Consider the following 25,747-nt stretch of genomic DNA (forward strand, 5'->3'; position numbering starts at 1 on the left):
GGGGAAAATGCTCAGACTATCTCTGCCTCTCATAAATTTAAAACTCGGAAGTAGTTTATTATTGTCACATGTACTGAGATACAGTGAAATGCTTGTCTTGCATATTGTTCCTACAGATCAAATCATTACACAGTGCACTGAGGTAGAACAAGGTTAAAAAAAGAGAACAGGATGGAGAATAAAAGTGTAGAGCTCCAGAGAAAATGCACTACAGGTAAACTTCTATCAGGCCTCCCCTCAACCTTTGTCACTCCAGAGAAAACAATCTAAGTTTGTTTAGTCTCTCCTGCTTAGCTGATAATTTCTAGCCTAGGCAGCATTCTGGTGAACCTCTTATGTACACTTTGCAAAGCCTCCACATCCTTCCTGTAACGGGGTGTCCAAACTGTGCAAGGGTCAGTTGAGGAAAGTTTTGTAAGGTTTAATTCTCACAAGTATTTGTACAGTTTAGTTCTTTTGAAGACGTTAGGTTTGGCAGGACAGGAAGAGATTATAACCTTAATGATAAGATAGTTTTAATTCTGCACAGCTTCAGGTAAAGTTAGGAAGTTGAGGTGATTTTGGAGATTCATCCAAGAAAAAGAGATAGGTAAAACATGTATGTTGGCCTGAGTTTACTTCTAGGCTGTAACACAGACATTAAATCCAGTGTCGCACCAGAGTAACTTTACAGTTTTATTAACGAGAACTATAAAATACTAGAATGACAAGATAAGGAGGCATATGGCATGCTTGGCTTTTTTGGGAGAGGCAGTGAGTATAAGAGTAATAGAGTTATGCTGCAACTATATAAAACTTTAGTCAGACCTCATTTGGAGTATTGTGTACAGTTCTAGTTACCGCATTAGGAAGGATGAAGAGAAGGTGGAGAGAATGAGAAGGGGTTACCAGGGTGCTGCCTGGTTTACAGGGTATGAGATAGAAGGAGTGGTTTGACAAACATAAGTTGTTCTCCCTAAGAGTGTTCAAAGTTTAAAATACATTTATTATCAATGTATGTATTCCATATACGACTCTGAGATCCATTTTCTTGCAGACAGGCCAAGGTCAAAGTTGATAGAGGTCTTTAGAATGATGAGAGGCATAGAGAGAGTAGTCTGTCAGAATCTTTTCAACAGGGTAGAATTGTCAAATACCAGAGCAAATGCTTTTAAGATTGGGGTTTGATGGTGGGAGTTTTTTTATCTAGAGCGAGGAAAGAAACAGTTTGGTGGAATTAGATAGGGACAATGATGAAAGGAATGGAGGGATATGGACGATGTAGGTTATTTATTTATTTAGAGATATGGCACAAAACAGGCATTTCTGACCCTTTGGGCTACACTGCCCTAGCAACTCCTGACAACCCTGTCAATCTGCAATGACCAGTTAATCTACCCAGTATGCCTTTGGACTCTAGGAGGAAACCAGGGCACCCAGGGAAAACCCACACATTCCATGAGGAGGACATACAGAAACCCCTTACAGTGACTCTGATGTCCTGAGCTGTAATAGTGTTGCGCAAATCACAATGCTTTTGTGGGGCCCATCTTTGCAAGGACCTCTCTTGTAGTAATGAATATGGCATCAGGATCAATAAAACAACATGGGCTTAATGGCCTGTCCAGTACTGTACTGTTATGTGCTCTATAAGTGGGCAGAAATCTTGACCTGAAGACTGAAAGGGCACTGACTTGCATTTAAATATTTTCTTTTGTGAGTCTTAAATTATGATTGGCACAATATATCTAAGTGCGCACAAGTGAACTCCAAGTTAAATTGCATATATTTTAATACAAACAGTATTGATGAACTCAAAGCTTTAAGTAAACAGGGTTCCATTCAGTGAGATATGGTTGAAGGAACAACAGAGGGGTAGATAAAAGGGAAGGAGGTATGGCACTGTTAGTCAAAGATTGCACTATTGATGGAGGATATTGTAAAATGCTTCTCAAGCGAGACCATGTAGGTTGACATTAGGAAAATAAAGTGTGTTGTTGTTTTGCAGGGGCTATGTTACAGACCTCCTAACGGTTTACAGAAGGTACAGGTTTGGATATAGAAACATAGAAAACCTACAGCACAATACAGCCCACAATGCTGTGACGAACGTGTACTTACTTAGAAATTACCTAGAGTTACCCATAGCCCTCTATTTTTAAAAGCTCCATGTACCTATCCAAGAATCACTTAAAAGACCCTATTGTATCCGCCTCCACCACTGTCACCGGCAGCCCATTCCACGCACTCACCACTTTCTGCATAAAAAAACACTTACCCCTGACATCTCCTCTGTACCTTCTTCCAAGCATCTTAAAACTATGCCTTCTTATGTTAGCCATTTCAGCTCTGGGATAAAGACCCTGACTATCCACACGATCAATGGCTTTCATCATCTTAAACACCTCTATCAGGTCACCTCTCATCCTCTCTAGTATAGGCACATATCAGAGAGATTCAGTAAAATAAATTAATATACTGTGGGATTCTAATTACCCAAGTATACACTGCAATTGCATAAGCTTCAAATGCTCAGAAAGGATTGAATTTTTGAAGTGTCTAGGAGAACATTTTCCTGCAGTATGTAGATAGAACGGTGGGTGAAGGAGTATTACTTGACCTTATCTTGCGGTCAAGTGGGGGGGGGGGGTGGGGGAGTGTCTGCATGGGATCATTTTGGAGACGGTGACCGTATTCTGTGGAAAAAGATGGAGATGACCAGCATCGTTTGTTTGTTCGTTAAGTGCCATGCCGTATGATGTGGGCCATCATTGGCAAATTTTCTGCAGAAGTGGTTTGCCATTGCCTTCTTCTGGGCCATGTCTTTACAAGGCGGATGATTTCAGCCATTATCAATACTCTTCAGAGATTGTCTGCCTGACATCAGTGGTTGCATAACCAGGACTTGTGATCTGCACCAGCTGCTCATACGACCATCCACCACCTTGTCCCATGGCTTCATGTGACCCTGATGGGGGAAGCTAAGCTGGTGCTATACTTGCCCAAGGGTGACTTGCAGGCTAGAGGAGGGAAGGAGCACCTTACACCTCCTTTGGTAGAGACATATCTGCACCCTACCCTGGACCAGTATAAATGTATTAAACTGAGGGAATAAAAACACAAAATGCTGGCAGAACTCAGCAGGCCAGACAGCATCTATGGGAGGAGGTAGTGACGATGTTTCGGGCCAAAACCCTTCATCAGGAGTGAAGTACTTTGATACTTTGATAATAAATGTACTTTGGACTTTGAAGTATTAAAAGTGCAGGGAAATGCTTTAAAAGGAGATTAGGAGGAATACGATAATCAAAGGAAATCATGGGTAGTCAGAATTAAGGTGAATTTAAAGGTGCTGAAGAAGAATAACCAGGGCGAAAAAGTAAGACCCAATCAGACAACTTGAGCAATCTGTGTGTAAAGCCAAAAGTATAGGAGTGATCATCTATACATCATTCACAAAGGAAGTAGACTTTGGAGAGTTCAGTGATGAATTTCAATGCAGGTCTCCAGGAATAAAGAAGAAGATACATGAAGACGGATTAATTAATGGCCACACACACAAAATGTTGGATGAGCTCAGCAGGCCAGCCAGCATCTATGGAGGGAAATAACCAGTCAGTATTTCGAGCCAATAACTCTCATGAGGACCTGAGGAAGCTAGGTCAGATGTGAATAGAACTCAAGGACATACATTTTGGGTAAGGGGAAAGAATTTAGGGGGACCTTTAAATACTCAGAGTGGTGCATGTCTGAAATGCAATGCGAGAGAGGGGGGTTGAAGCTGATGGCATTAAGTGTCCAGACAAGCATTTAAAGTTCTTAAGACAAAGAAGGTCACAGACTAAGTGCTGAGAGGTAGGGTCAATAAGGGATGGGTGCCCATAGTAGTCAATGAGCCAAAAGGTCTCTTTCCATGCTGTATGACTCCACATTCTTTGTATTAAAGATCAAAAATTAAAGAACAAAATTTCCGTTTTGAGTGTCGTTTGCTTCTATTGTTTGCACAATTTGTTTTTTCTCTCTCTCTGCTCATTGGGTGTTTGTTGGTCTTTTTTTAATGGGTTCTTTTGGGTTTCTTGTTTTGTGGCTGCCTGTAAGGAGATGAATCTCAAGGTTGTTTAATTTATACATCTTTTACCACCTAGAATCGCACGTTAATAATAATGCATTAAACATGAACTGAATTGCTTTTTGGAAAAGTAAGTACACATGAAGATATTACAGCAACTATGTGATAGTTTTACACAATTTATTGGATGTAATAGACTTGCAGTCTGTATTCATGAAATTGAATAGCTAGATCTTGACCTAAACCAAATCGATTATCAGAACAACACACATACAGTGCTGGAGGAACTCAGCAAGCCAGGCAGCATCTATAGAAAAGAGTACAGTCAATGTTTTTGGAGGGTGGGGGGGGGGGGGGGGTGTGTGTGTGTGTGTGTGTGTGTGTGTGTGTGTGTGTGTGTGTGTGTGTGTGTGTGTGTGTGTGTGTGTGTGTGTGTGTGTGTGTGTGTGTGTGTGTGTGTGTGTGTGTGTGTGTGTGTGTGTGTGGATTTCCAGCATCTGCAGATTTTCTCTTGTTTTTGATTATCAAAGCAGTTTTTATTTACTGGAGTCTACAAACATAAATGTCTATAATGTTGGGAAGCGTCTTTACATGATGGTTTGTCAACTATTTTCGTTTGTAAATTGTGGTGGATTGGGTTCCTGATTTATTTGGCACAGGTGGTATGGTTTACGTTTGATACCTTGATCCTCCAGTAGTTCATCATTGGGATGACTTTTTTCACAAAATGGCAGCATTATTTTTTTCTTAAATTACAAGTAGCTGGCATGCTTCAATGTGTGGATTGTTATTTTTGAAAAAAAAAATACACATTCCAAAAGCACCTCTGACTTTTTTGTGAGATTTAATATTGATTTTAAGGTACTTTTAATGGAAAAAAACTTTGTAGATTATGTATTTATAGTGTCTAAAAATGGAATTTTCGTCATACCAAAACCTGATGTGGTAACAGAAGACAAATTGGGAAGTGACAGCTGGTGCCTATCCTTAGGCCAATGTAACTAATGCCTGCGGTGGAAATGTACGTAACCACTGTCATTCACCATTTCCTTTTGGAAATCACTGAGAGTTTTACACATCCTACAGTGTCATAGAATATGAACTCAAGACACTAACTTCTTAGATCACTAAAAGGATCTTAGTGATTGGAAAAGGATCTTAGTGATTGTAGTAGTGACCGGACAAAATGTACCCCAGGCTACTGTGGGAGGTGAGGGAGGAGATTGCTGAGCCTCTGGTGATGATCTTTGCATCATCAATGGGGACAGGAGAGGCTCCGGAAGATTGGAGGGTTGCGGGTGTTGTTCACTTATTCAAGAAAGGGAGTAGATATAGCTCAGGAAATTATAGACCAGTGAGTCTTACTTCAATGGTTGGTAAGTTGATGGAGAAGATCCTGAGAGGCAGAATTTATGAACATTTGGAGAGGTATAATATGATTAGGAGTAGTCAGCATGGCTTTGTGAAGGGCAGGTCATGCCTTACGAGCCTGATTAAATTTTTTGAGGATGTGGCTAAACACATTGATGAAGGAAGAGCAGTAGATGTAGTGTATATGGATTTCAGCAAGGCATTTGATAAAGTACCCCATACAAGGCTTATTGAGAAAGTAAGGAGGCATGGGATCAAAGGGGACATTGCTTTGTGGATCCAGAACTGGCTTGCCCACAGATGGCAAAGAGTGGATGTAGACGGATCATATTCTGCATGGAGGTCAGTGACCAGTGGTGTGACTCAGGGATCTGTTCTGGGACCCTTACTCTTCGGGATTTTTAAATATGACCTGGATGAGGAAGTGGAGGGATGGGTTTGTAAGTTTGCTGATGTCACAAAAGTTGGAGGTGTTGTGGATAGTGTGGAGGGCTGTCAGAAGTTACAGCGGGACATTGATAGGATGCAAAACTGGGCTGAGAAGTGGCAGATGGAGTTCAACCCAGATAAGTGTGAAGTGGTTCATTTTTGTGAAGTGTGAAGTGGTAGGTCAAATATGATGGCATAATATAGTATTAATGGTAAGACTCTTGGCAGTTTGGAAGATCAGAGAGATCTTGTGGCCCGAGTCCATAGGACATTCAAAGCAGCTGTGCAGGTTGACTCTGTGGTTAGGGTTCTACGTTTCTATGTTTCCTGCACTACCAAAGTACCTTACTGGCTTTGCCATGCCTGAGTTGGAGTAAAATGAAACATAGAAACATAGAAAACCTACAGCACAATACAGCCCTTCGGCCCACAAAGTTGTGCCGAACATGTCCCTACCTTAGAAATAACCTAGGGTTACCCATAGCTCTCTATTTTTCTAAGCTCCATGTACCTATCCAGAAGTCTCTTAAAAGACCCTATTGTATCCGTCTCCACCACCACGACGGCGTGTGTAAAAAATTTACCCTTGACATCTCCTTTGTACCCTGCTTCCAAGCACCTTGTAACTGTGCCCTCTTGTGCTAGCCATCTCAGCCCTGGGAAAAAGTCTCTGACTATCCACAAGATCAGTGCCTCTCATCATCTTGTGCACCTCTATCAGGTCACCTCTCATCCTCTGTCGCTCCAAGGAAAATAGGCCGAGTTAACTCAACCTATTCCCAATCCAGGCAACATCCTTGAAAATCTCCTCTGCTCCCTTGCTATGGTTTCCACATCCTTCCTATAATGTGGCGACCAGAACTGAGCACAGTACTCCAAGTGGGGTCTGACCAGGGTCCTATACAGCTGCAATATTATCTCTCGGCTCTTAAACTCAATCCTACAATTGATGAAGGAAATGCACTGTATGCCTTCTTAACCACAGAGTCAACCTGCGCAGCAGCTTTGAGTGTCCTATGGACTCGGACCCAAGATCCCTCTGATCCTCCACACTGCCAAGAGTCTTACCATTAACACCATAAATGAGAAACTAGAGAGGCTGATTTTTGAACTTGAGGCTTTTAGGAAGTCATTTCAATCTGGTCATAGCTTGGTTGTCATTTTAGTAAGCATGGAAGTGGGATCAAAGGATACATGCGGCAGTATGGTAGCATAGTGGTTAGCACAACCCAGCAACCTGGGTTCAATTCCCCATCACTGTCTGTAAGAAGTCTATATGTTCTCCCCTTGACCGCAGAGGTTTCCTCCAGATACTCTGGATTCCTTCCACAGTCCAAAGATGTACCGGTTGGTAGGTTAATTGGTCATTGTAAATTGTCCCATGATTAGGCTGAGCCAGGGGTTCCTAACCTGGGTCCTCTAACTCCTCAGGTAAGGCTCTATGGAATGAAGAAAAAGGTTGACCCCTGGGCTAGAGTTAAATTGGCAGCTGCTGTGTAGTACAGCTCAAAATGCTGGAAGGGCCTATTCTGTGCTGTATCTCAGTAAATAAATAAATACATAAGTTCCAGGATATATGGGGAAGTTGATTGCAGGCTCTGATATTGGTGAAGCAATGGAACACACGTACTAGATTGAGCTGGAGCTGTAGATGTTGCAAGCAGAGACTGAGTGTGGAAGAAAGAGATGTCACACTGAAGAGAGACCACAGAAAAATGTGTGAATATGGGTCAGAATTTTCAAATCACTACATAGAGGTGATAAATGAGAGGAACCTTCTTGCATGCTCTATGACTGTAAAGCTTTGCACCAAAAAAAAACCTGAGTTCAGAATCCTGTGTTATTTGGATGGAATTTGGAAGAAAGCAGACGACTAGAAAAGTCAAATTTGCCTCACTCCACCCTCCTACCACCCCACCAGGGATAGGGTTCCTTTTGTCCTACTTACCACTGCACCAGCCTTCGTGTCCAGCACATAATTTTCTCTAACCTCCACCATCTCCAACGGGAACATCGATTTCTCGAACTTCCAATAATGCCCCCTTCTTCTCTGTTTCCCATCCCCTTTTCCCTCTTCCACTTTATCTTCTTGCCTGCCAATCGCCCCTCTCTGGTGTCTTCCCCCTTTTTCTTTCTTCTATGGCCTTCTTTCCTTTCCTCTTAGATTTCCCATTCTCCGGCCCTGTATCTCTTTCACCAATCAACTCACCAACTCTTTACTTCACCCCTCACTGCCCCCCCCACCAGTTTGACCTAACACCTTGTGTTTCTCCCACCCCCCCATCCTGTGACTCTTGACTCCTCACCTTTTCTTTCCTCAGTCCTGCTGAATGGTCTCAGCCTGAAATGTCAACTGTACTCTTTCCGAAAGATGCTGCCTGGCCTGCTGAGTTCCTCTAGCACTTTGTGTGTGTTAGTTGGATTTCCAGCATCTGCAGATTTTCTCATGTCTGTGATTGGATGGCCCCTTGAATATTTGTCTCTTAGGAAACATCTACTAGCATGTCGTTGGTATGGGAATCTTGTATGTTTCAATAAAATCATAAATTAATCTTCACCCAAGAATTTATGCCAATTTAAGTTGCTGTCTCTGTATTGGACAGCCCTGTCATCCTAGGAATTAATTCAATGAAATATTACACATCTACCACCATTTTAGCTTCAATGGGTCTGTTTTGTTGATGTGGTCTGCAATCCACAGTTTGTAGTATTCTTGCTTTTCCATTTTTTTCAAAATATGAAGCAATCCACATTAATACAGCCTCCTAAAAACTCTTCCCTGTCTAATCTAGATACATTACCCTGAAGCAGAGATGCTAATTTTCAATTATAAGCCCTGCTAATAAATATTGAATATAGCTTACTTGCAGATCTTGAGTTGCTGTTATGCCCACTGTCTTCGTTGCTTGCTGAATGGTGCAAATTTATTTCATTATCTGTTTTTGAAAACATAAACACAAGACAAGTTAATATTTTATTTTTTAAATTTTGCTCCATGTTATAGGTGTATGTAAATTTGTTATACAACTTTGGAAGGACTTTTAACATTGCTGATGAATAACAATTTTTTTCAGATTTAAGTTTCAGAATATCGATATGAAGTAGCTCATTTAGTTTAAAAAGTGGTTATTTTGTTCAGTTAAGAATAAACAAGTTCTTATGTTCCCAAAATACACACATAAAATCCTGGAGGAACTCAGCAGGCCAGGCAGCATCTATGGAAAAAAGTACAATTGATGTTTCGGGCTGAGACCCTTCAGTAGGACTGGAGAAAAAAAGATGAGGGGTAGATTTAAATGGTGGGAGAGGGAATACACAGTGATAGGTGAAACTGGGACCATGAGGGATGAAGTAAAGAGCTGGAAAGTTTATTGGTAAAAGTGATACAGAGCTGGAGAAAGGGGAGTCTGATAGGAGAGTAGAGAAGGCCAAGGAAAAAAATAAAATGGGAGAGGAACGCCAGAGGGAGGTGATGGGCAGGCAATGAGTTAAGGTGAGAGAGAGAAAAAGGGATGGGAAATGGTGAACAAGTAGGGTGGGAGCATTACTGGAAGTTCGAGAAATCAAAGTTTATCCCATCAGGTTGGAGACTACCCAGACAGAATATTAGGTCTTGTTCCTCCATCCTGAGTGTGGCCTCATTGTGACAGTAGAGGAGGTCACAGATTCCTCAATCCTGAGTGTGGCCTCATCGCAACAGTAGAGAAGGTCATGGATTCCTTGAATCTGAGTGTGGCCTCATTGCGACAGTCCAGGCAATGGATTTATGTTCCAATTTTTGTTGACATTTATCAGTAAACTACAGGAAGAAATTTTGAAAAATATAAAATCTAAGGATCACACCTTCTCTAATCAAAAGCTCCAGAGTACAAAGAATAAGATAAAGTTGAGATTCTGGGCAGCATACTCCTGTAATTTTCTGAGTGGTCACCAGTTTCAGTGAAATTCCTACTCATTCTTCCAAACTCCAGTGAGTACAGGCACAGCCATCAAATGCTTCTCCTAGTTAATCCTTCCATTCCTGGGATCATTGCCAGCATTTTTTCCCTTCTCACTAACTGACAATGCAAGTATTTCAATGTTATGCACCTCTGCCATAACTGGTGATATTTAAAGTAAGATGAAATCCTGTGCCAACCAACTAGCGGGAGTACTCAAGGACATTTTCAACCTCTCACTGCTACGGGCAGAAGTTCCCACTTACTTCAAAAAGGCAACAATTATATCAGTGCCTAAGAAGAATAATGTGGGCTGCCTTAATGACTATCACCCGGTAGCACTCACATCGACAGTGATAAAATGCTTTGAGAGATTGGTTATGACTAGACTGAACTCCTGCCTCAGCAAGGACCTGGACCCATTGCAATTTGCCTATAGTCACAATAGGTCAACGGCAGATGCAGTCTTCATGGCTCTTCACACGGCTTTGGACCACTCAGACAACACAACCATCTACGTCAGAATGCTGTTCATCGACTATAGCTCAGCATTTAATACCATCATTCCCACAATCCTGATTGAGAAGTTACAGAACCTGAGCTTCTGTACCTCCCTCTGCAATTGGATCCTCGACCTCCTAACCGGAAGACCACAATTTGTGTAGATTGGTGATAACATACCCTCTTTGCTGATGATCAACACTGGTGCACCTCAGGGGTGTGTGCTTAGTCCACTGCTCTGCACTCTGTATACACATGATTGTGTGGCTAGGCATAGTTCAAATACCATCTACAAATTTGCTGATGATACAACCATTGTTGGTAGAATCTCAGGTGGAATCTCTTCCTCACTTTTTTAAATATACTGTATTTCTGTTTTTGCACATCTTTTAATAATCTATTCAATATACATAATTGATTTACTTGTTTATTTATTATTATGTTTTATTTTATTATTTTTTCTCTCCCTGCTAGATTATGTATTGCATTGAACTGCTGCTGCTAAGTTAACAAATTTCACGTCACATGCTGGTGATAATAAACCTGATTCTGATACTGATTCTGAAAGGTATATTTTCCACTTATCCGGTTTATTGAGATTGAAACGTATGAGTTTGTAATGTAACTTCATATTGCATTTCCTTTGGGAACAATGAACTATCTTATCTATGAGGATTGGTTTTTACCTTTTATTTACCACCAGACATTGGAGATGTAAAGTAATAATAATGTGATAAAGTTAATAGCAATCTGAGACTTCCCTCCTTAATCAATGAAGGTAATAAGTAGAGAAAAAATTGAAACTGCCTGGAAGGAAATGGGGTGTTCCCAGATTGAAATCAGAAAAATAGATGGTAGGAAAGATGAGATTGGGGAGAGACTAAACATAAAGGGAGAAAACAACAGGAAAGAAACACTCAGAAACTATTTACAGCTTTCCGGAATCTTTAATTTCTGAGCCTCCATTGCTAAAAGCCGTGTCAGGTTTAGAAATTACAAATGGGTCCTCATTTTTCTGGGAAACTTATAACAAGTTCCCAAGTCTTGTTTACACTATTATTAAAAATTCTGAGATAAATGATCATTGGCTTTTTGAGAAATTGTGGGATTATTGTAGTGAGAGTGATTTGAATTTAATTACAAATCCAGCGATGTTTGTATTTTTATGGGGCAGCAAGTTACAAAAAGTACAAGACAGTGATAACTCAAGTCATCCATGCCACTGATTGTTTTTCTTAAAATTGTTAATAAAAGCATTAACAAAAGTTGTGAATCTGCTATAATTTTCTCAGAGAATTGAGGCCCAGTATAAACAGCTGTGCTTTACTTTGACGTATTACGGTATATCAGTAGCTCAGGTTGGCTATTTGGAAGTTTGGTTGATTGCCTAGCTTGGCAAAATACTTGCAGATGTTTTGGCTGCAATCGAGAAGCCATCATCAGTGCACAGTTGGGGGTGTTGCCTCTTCAGAATGTTGGTTATATATTCCTCTGGGGTCTGAATGGATATTGATCAGACATTGTGATCTGGTTGGCTTGTTCAACACACTGAACTGCTTAGCAGTGGAAGATTCTGATTGGCTAGCTTCGAGGGAGGTCCATTGGCTGTCCAGATTCCAAATGGACCTCCTTCAAAGCTAGCCAATCGGAATCTTCTACTGCTCAACATTTCACTGTGTTTTGAACCAGCCAACCAGATCACAATGTTTAATCAATATCCATTTGGACTCCGGAGGAGTATATAAGCCAGCACTCTAAGGAGACAATACCCTCAACTGTGCACTGATGATGGCTCTTGTGTGGAGCCCAAAACATCTGTAAACGTTTTGCCAAGCTCGGCAATCAACTAAACTTCTAAGTGTTTTAATTAGTTTTATTACCGATTATTTGTGTAAATTACCTTTCCCATTGATGCTAACTTAAAATTCTTAAACCAGGCCATGTTTTCCGTAATTAGACTTATTTGCAAAGAGCATAATTTAGCTACTTATTTCAAATAAACACTGCAGTAATATTAATCTTTATTAATAAGGATTTTGATTTAGGATTCTTTGTTGCAAAAAGTAGTTAGTTAGGAAAGTAAATCTATAAATTTGCTGAAGATACAGCTATTGTTGGTAGAATCTCAAATGGTGATGAGAGGGCATACATGAGCGAGATATGCCAACTAGTGGAGTGGCATCGCAGAAACAACCTGGCATTCAATGTCAGTAAGACGAAAGAGCTGATTGTGGACTTCAGGAAGGGTAAGATGAAGGAACACATACCAATCCTCAGAGGGATCAGAAGTGGACAGTGAGCAGTTTCAAGTTACTGGGTATCAAAATCTCTGAGGATCTAACCTGGTCCCAACATATTGATGCATTTATAAAGAAAGCAAGACAGAGACTATACTTCATTAGGAGTTTGAAGAGATTTGGCATGTCAGCAAATACACTCAAAAACTTATATAAGTGTACCGTGGAGAGAATTCTGACAGGCTGCATGACTGTCTGGGGGGGGGTTGTGGTTACTGCCCAGGACCAAAAGATGCTGCGGAGGTTTGTAAATTTTGTCAGCTCCATCTTGGGTACTAGCCTACAAAGTACCCAGGATATCTTCAAGGAGCGGTGTCTTAGAAAGGCAGATTCCATTATGAAAGACCTCCAGCACCCTAGCCATGCCCGTTTCTCACTGTTACCATCAGGTAGGAGGGACAGAAGCTTGAAGGCACACACTCAGCAATTCAGGAACAGCTTCTTCCCTTCTGCCATCTGATTCCTAAATGTATATTGAACCCTTGGCGACTACCTCACTTTTAAAATATTTTTGTGTGATTTTTAATCTATTCAATATATGTATATTATAATAGATTTACTTATTATTATTTTTCTTCTTCTATATTTTGTATTGGATTGAACTGCTGCTAAGTTAACAAATTGCACGATACATGCCCTGGATAATAAAACTGACTCTGATTCTGATAAATCATAGTGTAATCTCTAGTTAATTAGACAGCCATGAACTTCCAGATCTCCAGGGCATCACGATGATCATGAAGCCACTTGGCAGTTTTATAGATATGGCCATCTTCTTGTCAAAGGAAAACATTTGTTCTGGATAAGATAAGGTATGAATGCTGCATTTTGTGTCTAGTCACCCTTTCCTGCAAGAATACCATAGTAGTACATGCAAAATGTAGTGTTTCTAAGTCTGGGAAAACTGAGTCTTTAAATCATTAAAAATTAGATGTAACACACCTCAAATTGAAATGAAATAATAATTCTGCCAGGGCCTTATGAGTTTTTTCATCTTTCACCAAGACATATAATGGCAGTTGAGCAGTGTAATGGAGCCTGAATTTTGATTAATTGATACCTCAGGCTATAGATAATTAATTATATAAAATATTAAGGATATAAAATTACATAACTACATATTCTTAATTATAATCTTTTAGTAGTTTGATTTTTAACAAAGGACCATTATAAGTTCAATATTAAGCATTATTGAGGAAAACTTTTTTTGTATAACCTGGTGATAGGCTACAATAATTCAGGAGCTTTACTGCACTTTGCTGTGATTTAAATAGTTTATCCCTTTGACTTTTGTCAGTTTGTTATTCCAGAAATGAATAAACATTTTTAATAATCTGTTCAAACTATTTCTCAAAAATAAATGTCATACAAATTTGTCACCAGTCAATTATCATTAACACTTTATTGTGTTCTGGATAATCTCATTTGTATAAGGCTGTAATTAACATCTGTAAAAAAAATGATCAAATAGCTACAATAAGACTACATTGCAACATGGTTATTCTGCATGATTATTCTTCTTGATTAGTCAGGGCACGAAGGCCGGAGATCGGGGCCGAGAGGGAAGATGAATCAGCTGTGATGAAATGTTGGAGCAGACTCAATGAGCCAAATGGCCTAATTCTGCTACATTTCTTTATGGTCTTAAGGTCTTAATTGACAAATCTGTGTGAGATTTAGTATCTTGTCCCTTGCTTTAAAGTGTTACCATGCCATTCCTGTTTGAAACATTGTATTACAGTTAAGTTTCCACCACGGTATACCACCTTTGTGACTCATTTATATCTAGATGGGACTGATAGAAAAGGAATTTGCTCTGATTGCTTTAGAATACCTATGTGACATATGTTTGATCATTGTTACTTTTTCTGTGTCACATTAAACAGAATCTTCTGCAAAGTATTGACAGTTCTGCTCAGATCTATCGTTGCATTTTGGGGTGAGTGCCACTAAGAATGGGATTTCTCTTTGAATGAAGAAGCCCCAAGTATGTGTATGAGAATTGCTGGTGTTTCTTGAGTTTCACTGTGACATCGTACTTTTTGAGTCCAGTGATGGAGCAGTCTCCCCATACTTAAACTGAGGAATTTTATCAGAGCCCCTGAGCCATTTTTGAAACTATGGCAGAAAACAAGTGATTGCATTAAATTAAATGACGTGGAATGGCTGTGAGTGATGAAGATAATATAAACTTCTTTTCTAACTGAATTTATTTTAATGTTTTAACTTTTCAGTGCTTTAAGGTGTTTTGTGATCTAACTTTTTTATTTTCAATAATAATTTTATTTAATTGATTTTAAATTTGGATAGCACTTGATATGTGATAGGTTTAATAGCAAACTGTTAAAGGCATTTTAGCCCTTCTGTGACAACTGTCTTAAACCCACTTTGTTGCTACTGTTGCATTGGGCCTCACTTCTGTGGATCAGGACCAGCAAGTCAACATTTTCTGATTCACAAAAAGTAAACCACTTTTTTATATAGTTCTGGACCATTGAATGGACATTGTTTTTTTCTATAAAATTATGCTAGTAAATATCACTCAGCTTAGTAGACAGAGCCCTAAAGTGGATCAGGTTAAAATCAAAACAAAAATGAAAATATAAACTGTAAATGGGAATATGAAATGAAAATGGAAAATTCTGGGCAAGTGTCAGCAGATTAGGCAGCACCCATGGATAAAGGAATAACTAATGTTAAAAGCAACACACACAAAATGCTGGTGGAACACAGCAGGCCAGGCAGCATCTATAGGAAGAAGCACTGTCGACGTTTGGGCCGAGACCCTTTGTCAGGACTAACTGAAAGGAAAGATAGTAAGAGATTTGAAAGTAGGAGGGGGAGAGGGAAATGTGAAATGATAGGAGAAGACCGGAGGGGGTGGGGTGAAGCTGAGAGCTGGAAAGGTGATTAGCAAAAGGGATACAGAGCTGGAGAAGGGAAAGGATCATGGGATGGGAGGCCTAGGAAGAAAGAAAGGAGGAGGGGAGCACCAGAGGGAGATGGAGAACAGGCAGAGTGATGGGGAGAGAGAGAAAAAAGAAGAGGAGGGGGAAAAAACTGAATAAATCAGGGATGGGGGTAAGAAGGGGAGGAGGGGCTTTAACGGAAGTTAGAGAAGTCAATGTTCGTGCCATCAGGTTGGAGGCTACCCAGCCAGTATATAAGGTGTTGTTCCTCCAACCTGAGTGTGGCTTCATCTTGACAGTAGAGGAGGCCATGGGTAAAAATATCAGAATGGGAATGGGACGCGGAATTAAAATGTGTGGCCACTGGGAGATCTGCTTTCTCTGGTGTTCATTGTCAGCTTCCTATTAAAGCTAAACTATTCCATAATTAAAATCAAAATAAGAAAATGTATTTAATTTAATTTTCTTTGGGGTAAAATTGCATCAACAAATTTGATTAGACTTGTGAAAACACTTACAAAATGCTGGTGTAATTCAGCTAGTCAGGCAGCATCTATGGAAAAAACTAACACTTTTACGTTTAGATCTGAAACCTTTCTTCAGGACCATTTGGAGATCCCAATGAAGGTTCTCGGCCCAAAACATCGAATGTTTATTCCTTTCCATGGATGCTGCCTGACCTGCTAAGTTCCTCCAGCATTTTGTATATGTTATTTTGGATTTCCAGTATCTGCAGAATCTCTTGTGTTTATGACTTGTGAAAACTCTTGATTTTATTTATTTTTGAGATACATAATTAGCTTGTGAATTTTTAGGTCCCTTATTAAACCTACTTATCTTTATTCTAGCTTTACTTCTGGGAATATATACAGATTGAAGATACGTTAATTTTCTGTTTATCTTTGCAAAAATTGATCTTTTAAGATCAAATATTAGTTTAATGAAGGTTTAGTTTATGTTATTAATTGCCCTTATGTAATTTAACAGTACTTAGAGTTAATGTAAGCTTACAAATCTTTTACTACAGGAAGCTACTCTAAAGGCATTTTATGATATTTTATAATTTTTCATCCAAGAAAATTAGAAAATTAGAAATTCTTTTGCATGTTGGTGTCCAATTTTTTCAGCTGCTGAGAAACTGAAGTTCACAGTTTATTGACATGTGAAATATGTTTTCTCTATGATGTTAACACTAAATTGGGGTTTCTGACAAAATTTTGGAAATTCTCATGATACGGAATTATTTTTGTTTCCTTCTTGTTTAGAAGTGATAGAACACAATCTGTTCATTTGCAGAAACCAATTGCTTGCAGAGTCTGTAGCTTTTGCATGAATTGCATACTCTTTGCTGAAGGAAGTGGTTCAGCTTTGTTGAAGTGCACTCTCCATGGTAACCTTGTAGGTTGCTACGGCAATGAGGAAAAAAAAAACGGGAAAGGGAGGGAATCAGGGTCCTGTAAGGTGGACAAGGTAGAGAAGCTGCAATTTCAGCAAATAAAATCAGAAGTGTGGGAATCAGTGCTTATAGAAACAATCCGATCAAGGATCCTTCCATACATGTATGTCCCCTTGCATATTTTGCTCGTTGTGATACAGCTAGAGAAAAATAAAGGTTGTATCTCATAAACATGGCATGGTTTCTGTCAGAAAGGAAGGAAGTCATGCTATGCCCATACATGTGTTTATCTGATCATGTGAAAGCAGAAAAGTGGCTCCTCTTCCAGGGTGAATTGTGATTGGACTAGTCCTGATTGGAGGTGGGTGCAAACAATTCAAAGCATGTGCACGATGGTATTTATGAGTGATTTGTGTATGTAAATAGATATGAACAGGTACAGTTTGTAGTCAAAAGTAACTGATCACAATGACAGTAACACAAAATAATGGAGGAACTCAACAGATTAGGCAGCGTCTATGGAAATTAATAAACTGTTGACAGTTTTGTCCAAGACCCTTCTGTGCTGATGAAGGGCCTTGGCCTGAAACATCACCTGTTTATTAATTTCCATAGATGCTACCTAACCTGCTGAGTTCCTGCAACATTTCATGTGTGTTGCTGTGGATGTTCAGCACCTGCAGAATCTCTTGTGTTTATAACAGTAACTGTAAGCTTGCCTGCTGAAAACTATATTAAAGAATGAAGAACTAAGATATCATTCTCATCTTCAGGATGCCTTAAAACACTTGCAGCTTATTAGCAATCACTGGAATATAATTGCAGTGATTATGCCAGTAAGTATATCAGTTAACTTTTACTCAGTGAAGCATGCATGGTTAGTAACTCTGTTTTGACAGTATTAATTGAGCGATACAAACTGTCCAGAATATTATTAGAAAAACACTCTTCTTTTATACAGAACTATGTAAGCACTAAGTGAGCCAGGTGGAACCCTACGGCATACAGTACATATTTTGTGTTCAAGTCGACAATGTGTATGTTGAAATGTTTAGGTTTGATTTGGGTTGAGTCAGACTCTGCTATGTCAGCCAGGCTCAGTACTTTATCCATGGTTAATTTCTTTGAATGACCAGATTTGTCGCTATCATTTCAAACAGATTAATAGCGTAATTGATGGTCAGATTAGATATAGAAATGATCCCAGTTCTCGGGTCAAAGTTAATTTTGGGTTAGCTGTATTTGGGTCCAGTTTTAATTTTATTCTTCTGAATTGGAATCTGATGTAAAAATTTTATACAAAAAGTAGCACCTCTGACAATGCAGCATTTCCTCTGTACTGCACTGAAGTACACTGTACGTGACTTTGTAATGTGCTTAAGAATGAGGATAGAACCCACAAGCACCCAGCCAGGTGGTATATTTCTATAAGACCATAAGATATAGGAGCAGAATTAGGACATTTGGTCCATCAAGTCTGCTCTGCCATGGCTGATCTAATTTCCCTCTCAGCCCCAATCTCTTTCGATCTGTGTGTATCCCTTCATGCCAACTACTCACTACAGTGGCAGCAGAAAGTAATTGCAGACGCCTCTCAGTCAACACCAAGACAGAAAGCATGGTCATGTCCAGAAAGACAAACATCCCACAATGTGTGATCAAGATTGGAAATACAAACATCACACAAGTCAACAAATTCAGGTATCTTGGCAGCCAAATAACAAGTGATGGCAGGTGTGGCACAGATATCAAATACAGAATGGCAATGGCGAAAGAAGCTTTCCCAAAAATGAAGACCATATTAACAGACAGAAAGATGAGCATGTACACTAAAAACAGAATACTGCAGTGCTACATTTATTCTATCCTGACTTATGGAAGGGAATGCTGGATCATTCCCCAGCAATGGAAAAGAGACTAGAAGCAGCAGAATTATGGTTCTACAGGAGAATGTTAACAATATCATGGACTACACACACATCAAATGAAGAAGTTCTCTGAAGAGCCCAAGGAGTTAAATCACTCATACCAACAATAAGAGAAAGACAACTCAGATTCCTAGGACACATCATGTGGAAAGATGAACTAGAAAAACTCATACTCTCTGGAAAGATTGAGGGAAGCAAACCTAGAGAAAGACCTTGGCTTATGCACATCAAAAGCCTAGCTAGGTGGCTACACATTGAGGAAATGGAAGTCATCCAAAGAACAAGGGATAGATCTGTATGGAAAATCATGGTCACCAACGTCCGCATCGGATATGGTACCTAGACAGAGAGTTAAAATGAAGAACAGCGATCAGCTTGCATTGAGATGACAGCTAATTTTGTCATCTTTATTTACCTATCAGAATAGTTAAGCTGTAACTGTTCCATAGAAATATTTAAGTATAAGGTATAGACTTACTCCCATAGCTTTTTATATTATAAGCTGGATATACATATCTGATAAGATCAGTTCCATAAACCAGGTGCAGTGGCAGCAACAGCAGAAGTGCACTAATTTCTTTTGAAACCATGTTGCACCTGTAATGTAAAGAAAAACAATATTGAGAAGTGTTAAAGGAAAACATGATTCAAGGATATTGGATTAACAAATTAGTTGAATGGAATGTATTTCCCTCCAGTTTTTACACAAGCAAAAATGACTGTGATAAACAGTTGCCTTTTTCAAAATTTGCCTGGTATTTCAGTCACATCAATGGAAAGAGGAAAAGTTCAAGAGATTGAGTAATCTAAATCTTTTGATTTGAAAGCCCTTACAAATTGTTTTATTTTGTGTCTCTAATGTGGTGCCCTTTGAAACAATTAATGGTATTTATAATCATAACTGAAAGATGTTATGTGCCAGGTATGATTTTACAACCTAAGTTTCCCAGAACATTAATATCTAAGCGAAATGTCGGTACTCAATAGTTTGGCTGCAAGATTTTGACACATGATGATATTAAGAGTGATTAAAGGACACACAATGTAATGCTGATGAAGTTAGTGAACTAAATCCCAGATTTCCATATTCTTCTGCATGTTAACAAAACCCTGAACAAAATTCTAAACAAACATACCAGTGTTTGTGGTCTTCGTGGACTTGCTTCTGTAAAAGTTTTCCAACAGATTGACCTGGATGAAGAGTATCTTAAGTATACTTTAAAAAGATGAATCCCGTTGTATTTATATAGAGGTGGTTCTACAGCTAATTTCATGGCTCCTCCTGTTAAAATGGAAGCATTAATTAGGAAGTCTGTACTTTTTTTAAAAATATCAAAATGTTGCATCAAGTTAGGGAGTTCCTCGTGGTCAGTGTTGTTTTGCATTCTTTAGGAGTAGTCTTTGGCAATAGAAATTATTTAATAATCATGCATTTCCATCCTTCTAAAGTCTTGACAACATTAAAGGAAATTGTATTTTTTGGTAATTGTGTCTGTTGATTTTTAATATGAACGTAAGTCCTTAAGACATAGCAGCAGAATTAGGTCATTCAGCCCATGGTCATGCTACATTGCAAAGTCTCTCCAGGAAGCCTACCCTGAAGAAGTTAAAATTTTCCATTCGACGGGAGTTCAGTAAAACCCTCTCTCACTGCTCCCCCTCTGTGATCTCTGCAGCCATTCGACTCTTTGACCATATGCACCAATCAACTTCCTAGTTCTTTGCTTCCTCTCCCTCCAAGTTTTATCTATCACCTTGTCTTTCTCTCTGCCCTTCCCCCACCTTTTGAATCTACTCCTCAGCTCTTTTCTTCCAGTCTTGCTGAAAGGTCTTGGCCCAAAACGTCGACTAATACTTTTTCATTGATCCTGCCTGGCCTGCCTAGTTCCTCCAGCATTTTGTGTGTGTTGCTTGGATTTCCAGCATCTGCAGATTTTCTCTCGTTTGAGGTCATTCAGTCCATTGGGTCTGATTCATCATTTGATCATGGCTGATTTAGTTTCCCTCAACCTCTTTCTCCTGCCTTCTCCCTGTAATCTTTGACCCCCTTACTAATCAAGAACCGAATCACTCCTGCACTTCTAAGGTTCTTGTCAAAGAACCCATCAATTACCCCTTTAAATATACCCGGTGACTTGGCCTCTACGGTTATCTATTACAGTGAATTTCAGAGATTTATCACCATCTGCCCAAAAAATTCCTCCTCATCTCTGTTTTAAAGGGATCTCCTACTATTCCAAGGCCGTGTCCTCTGGTCCTAGACTCTCCCACTATAGAGAACATCCTTTCCATGTCCACTCTATCTAAGACTTTCATTAGTCAGTAGATTTCAATCTGATCCACCCCTGCGCCCCCCCCCCCCCATTCTTCTAAACTCAATCGAATACAGGCCCAGAGCCATCAAACACGCCTCATATGTTAACCTTTACATTCCTGGTATCATTCTCATGATCCTCCTGTGGACCCTCCAATGCCAGCACACCTTTTCTTAGATAAGGGATCCAATAGTGACATAAAATCCTAGGTCGTGTTAGTTGTTAACGTAAATAGTGCATTTCACTGTTTGCTTTGATGTACATGTGATAAATAAATTATTCTGAATCTGAATCTGTATCTCATCTCCTATCAAGTGTGTCAGCACCACTGACTGGTAATGATTTTTGAAATCCATATCTTGGGGATATCAGAATTTAGTTCTAGAATAAAAAGTAATTATTCTACATGGATGAAGGAGCAACAGCATTTTAAAGTAGTGTGGGTTGGAGTTAGAGTCATCATGCTGTACTCTGTGATCTCTAATGGTGAAATCACCCATAAATAGGGTGGAATAAGTTACTTGTGGCATGCTAATTTGCATAAATATTTAAATTCTGTTCAAACTTAAAAGCTTTATCTAAATTTTGAATGACTGCAAAGTCTCAGGTATAGAAATAAATTTAATTCTAAAATGGATGGAGTTAGGTGATTACTGTACTTTGGATTCATATTAAAGAATCAATTTTTGAAATTCTGAAATTCTTGTAATATTACAAATCATGTGGTGAAATGCATAATACCAATGGGTCTCCTTTATTGGCATGGTGGGATGTTATGAATTCATATTTCTCTGTAGCTTGGATCATATGCTGAATGTCTTTTTGGAATCTTAATTACAGAGATAAATATACTTGATGCATTTCTGAACTGAATCTCCAAGTTCTGTGGGATATACTGAGTACCCGTTCTAGAGCATGACGATATGCATCTAGAATTTAAATTTATGTAATTGCTCCTTTTCCAATTTTGCTTTTTGTATTTTGTCCCACAGGCTACATTATGAAACAAAACACATCCCATTTGTGAGTATCTGGTTAAATTCTGTGCTGGGATGTGTTACTATATACAAACCATTGCAGCTTGTTTTTACCTCCTGAACAAATTAAAGACAAGTGCATAAAAATGTTGAAAACCAAATGACAGATGAACTGGTACTATTTTACACAAAGTACAGTCTTCATAAAGACTATGCTTCATCCTATTTAGAGCTTAATTTCTCAAGTCTCATGTTCTGGTTTGTGATCTTAAGTTGCAAATTAATGCAAAAACAAATCCAGTTTAATTTAGTGCTCTTAAAAAAATCGGAACCCTAATTACCATTTAAATTATGTTCTTCTTGTTGTCCCGTAATTTAAAATTATGTACAAAAACTGAAGGTCATAAAGGAGAGAGACTTTCAAACACTTTTTATAATGCTGTTTACATTATAAATACATGCTGGTATTTATGTATTTATGACCATTTTATTCCATATCCATCCTTTAACCTATTTCTTTGTTTTTTTTATAATTCTTTATTCTTTATAATTGCTGAATGTTTTTTGTTGCATGTCACACCCTGGCCTATACACCACAGCAAATTTCTAATACATGCCCTTGTGTTGTGTGAAGTAAAGTAAATTTATTATCTGAGTAAATACATATATGTCATCATGTACAACCCTAAGATTTATTTTCTTGTGGATATAACTCAGCAAACTTACAGAATAGTAACTATAACAGGATCAATGAAAGATCAAGTAGAGTGCAGAAGACGACAAACTGTGCAAATGCAAATATAAATAACTAGCAATAAATAATGAGATAATGAGATAAAGAGTCCTTAAAGTGAGATCACTGGTTGTGGTAACATCTCAATGATGGGGGAAGTGAGTGTAGTTATTCCCTTTATTTAGGAGCCTGATAGTTGAGGGGTAGTAACTGTTTTTGAACTTGGTGGTGCAAGTCCTGAGGCTATTGTACCTTCTACCTGATGGAAGCAGTGAGAAGGGAGCATGACCTGGGTGGCAGGGGTCTCTGATGATCGATTCTGCTTCCCTACGACAGTGTTTCATATAAATGTGCTCAGTGGTTGGGAGGGCTTTACCTGTGATGTACTGGGCCAAATCCACTACTTTTTGTAGACTTTTCTGTTCAAAGGCATTGGTATTTCCATACCAGGCTATGATGTAGCCAGTCAGTATATTCCCCACTATGCATCTATAGAAATTTCGCAATGTTTTAGATGTCATGCGGAATCTCCACAGACTCCTGAGGAATAGGGGTGCTGCCATGCTTTCTTTGCAATTGCACTTACTTGCTGATTCCAGGACAGGTCCTCTGAAATAGTATCGCAGAGAAATTTCAAGTTGCTGACCCTCTCTATCTCTGATCCACCGATGAAGACTAGCTCATGGACCTCCACGTGAATATCATTGCATTGCCGATCGACAGATGGCGCATTAGCCACAGCTCTACACGCTGTCCTTGCACATCTGGAGAAGAAGGATGCTTATGTGAGAATACTGTTCCTGGACTACAGCTCAGCTTTCAACACCATAATTCCCTCCAGGCTCGACAAGAAGCTCAGAGACCTCGGCCTTCACCTTGTCTTGTGTAGCTGGATCCTGGACTTCCTGTCAGATTGCCGGCAGGTGGTAAGAGTGGGCTCTCTCATCTCTGCCCCTCTGACCCTCAACACAGGTGCCCCTCAGGGCTGTGTACTAAGCCCTCTCCTTTACTCTCTGTGTACCCATGACTGTGTCGCCACCCACAGCTCTAGTCTACTAATTAAATTTGCTGACGACTCTACACTGATTGGCCTAATCTCAAATAATAATGAGGCAGCCTACAGAGAAGAAGTCATCACCCTAACACAGTGGTGTCAAGAAAACAACCTCTCCCTAAATGTCGCAAAAACAAAGGAGCTGACACACGAGGAATGGAGACAGGCTAGCCAGAATTGACATCAATGGATCTAGGGTTGTGAAGGTGAACAGCTTTAAGTTCCTCAGCATAAAGATCACCGAGGATCTCACATGGTCTGAACATGCCAGCTGTGTGGTGAAAAAGACACAACTGTGCCTCTTTCACCTCAGATGGTTGAAGAAGTTTGGTGTGGGCCCCCAAATCTCAAGAACTTTCTGCACAATTGAGAGCATCCTGACTGACTGCCTTACTGCCTGGTATGGAAACTGTACTTACCTCAATTGCAGGGAGTGGTGTGGACAGCCCAGCGCATCTGTAGATGTGAACTTCCCACTATTCAGGACATTTCCAATGACAGGTGTTTAAAAAGGGCCCAAAGGCTAATTGGGGACCTAAATCACCCCAACCACAAACTGTTTCAGCTGCTACCATCCGAGAAACGGTACTGCAGCATAAAAGCCAGGACCAACAGGCTCCGGGACAGCTTCTTTCACCAGACCATCAGACTGATTAATTCATACTGACACAATTCTATTTCTAAGTTATGATGACTATCCTGTTATAAATACTATTTATTATAAATTACTATAAGTTGCACATTGCACGTTTAGACGGAGATGTAACTTAAAGGTTTTTACTCCTCATGTATATGAAGGAAGTAAATAATAAAATTAATTCAATTTTATTCAATTCAATTGTTATGCATTTGAACTACTGTAATACGTGGTAGATACTGGTAGATGACTTCCAGTTTAAAAATATTAGGCAATCTAATTGTGTTCAGCTAACTATTAATTAAAGCACTAAGAGGCTATTATTGCATTTAGTCACAGTTGTGAAGAGAGGTCTCAGCCCTAGGCTCTTTATTCCTCTCCACAGATCATGTTTGACCTGTTGAGTTCTTCCAGCACTCTGGATTTCCAGCATCTGCAGTATCTCTTGTGTTTGTCATTTTCAAGCTAAGATCTCACTAATAGCACTCAAAATTTTAATCATTAGCTGTTCCAATTTACTAGTTCTGATTGGATGCACCATCTTTCATACCTGCTAGGGTACCAGTTGAGCTATCTAGTATGTGGGATTGTGAGGGGTTTTTGTTTTCTTTAAAACATATAGAGTAATCTTTGGTGCAGGAACTGAAATTGAATAAGCAATGAATCACATCAAGAATGTAAAATTATGCTTACATCATCAGTTCAAGCAAAAATTAGTGGACTTTATTTAGTTGTGCTAATGTTATTATTTAGTCACCTTTAAATATGTAGTACAACTGTAAGTTAAAACATAGAAACATAGAAAGCCTACAGCACAATACAGGCCCTTCGACCCACAAAGATATGCCGAACATGTCCTTACCGTAGAAATTACTAGGCTTACCTATCGCCCTCTATTTTACTAAGTTTTGTTGTCCCACATCTTATAATTCTAAAAATAAATTGGAAATCACTTAAAATATGTAATGAATGTTGAAATGCATAACTGAATGCCCTAAATAATTAGATATCTAACAGTAGCGAAAAATTCAGGTTTGCCAGACACCTAACAAAAAGAAGAAGAAAACAAGGTAGTGTGCATGTGTTTGTGTACCATTCAGAAATCAGAAATCTAATGGTGGATGACAAGAAGCTGTTCTTAAATAATCGAGTGCGGAACTTCAGGCTGCTTTACCTCCTTCCATGGATAGGCATGTCCTGGATGGTGAAAGTTG

At 39.2% G+C, this 25,747-nt stretch overlaps 2 protein-coding genes across 2 annotated transcripts in view; one reads left to right on the forward strand and one right to left on the reverse strand.

Annotated features, from left to right (window-relative positions):
• Positions 1–11,253, reverse strand: part of LOC140733774 (uncharacterized) — a 42,572-nt gene extending 31,319 nt beyond the window's left edge. The window contains exons 1-2 of the mRNA XM_073057529.1: positions 11,220–11,253; positions 8,713–8,784 (exon numbers count right to left, since the gene is read on the reverse strand). Of these exons, the coding sequence (XP_072913630.1) occupies positions 8,713–8,784; positions 11,220–11,253 (106 nt within the window). The remainder of the gene's footprint in view (positions 1–8,712; positions 8,785–11,219) is intronic.
• nt5dc1 (5'-nucleotidase domain containing 1) overlaps positions 1–25,747 on the forward strand; it is a 611,704-nt gene that overhangs the window by 137,884 nt on the left and 448,073 nt on the right. The window lies entirely within an intron of this gene.

Source organism: Hemitrygon akajei, chromosome 9 (assembly GCF_048418815.1).
Source record: "Hemitrygon akajei chromosome 9, sHemAka1.3, whole genome shotgun sequence".
NCBI classification, from domain to species: domain Eukaryota; kingdom Metazoa; phylum Chordata; class Chondrichthyes; order Myliobatiformes; family Dasyatidae; genus Hemitrygon; species Hemitrygon akajei.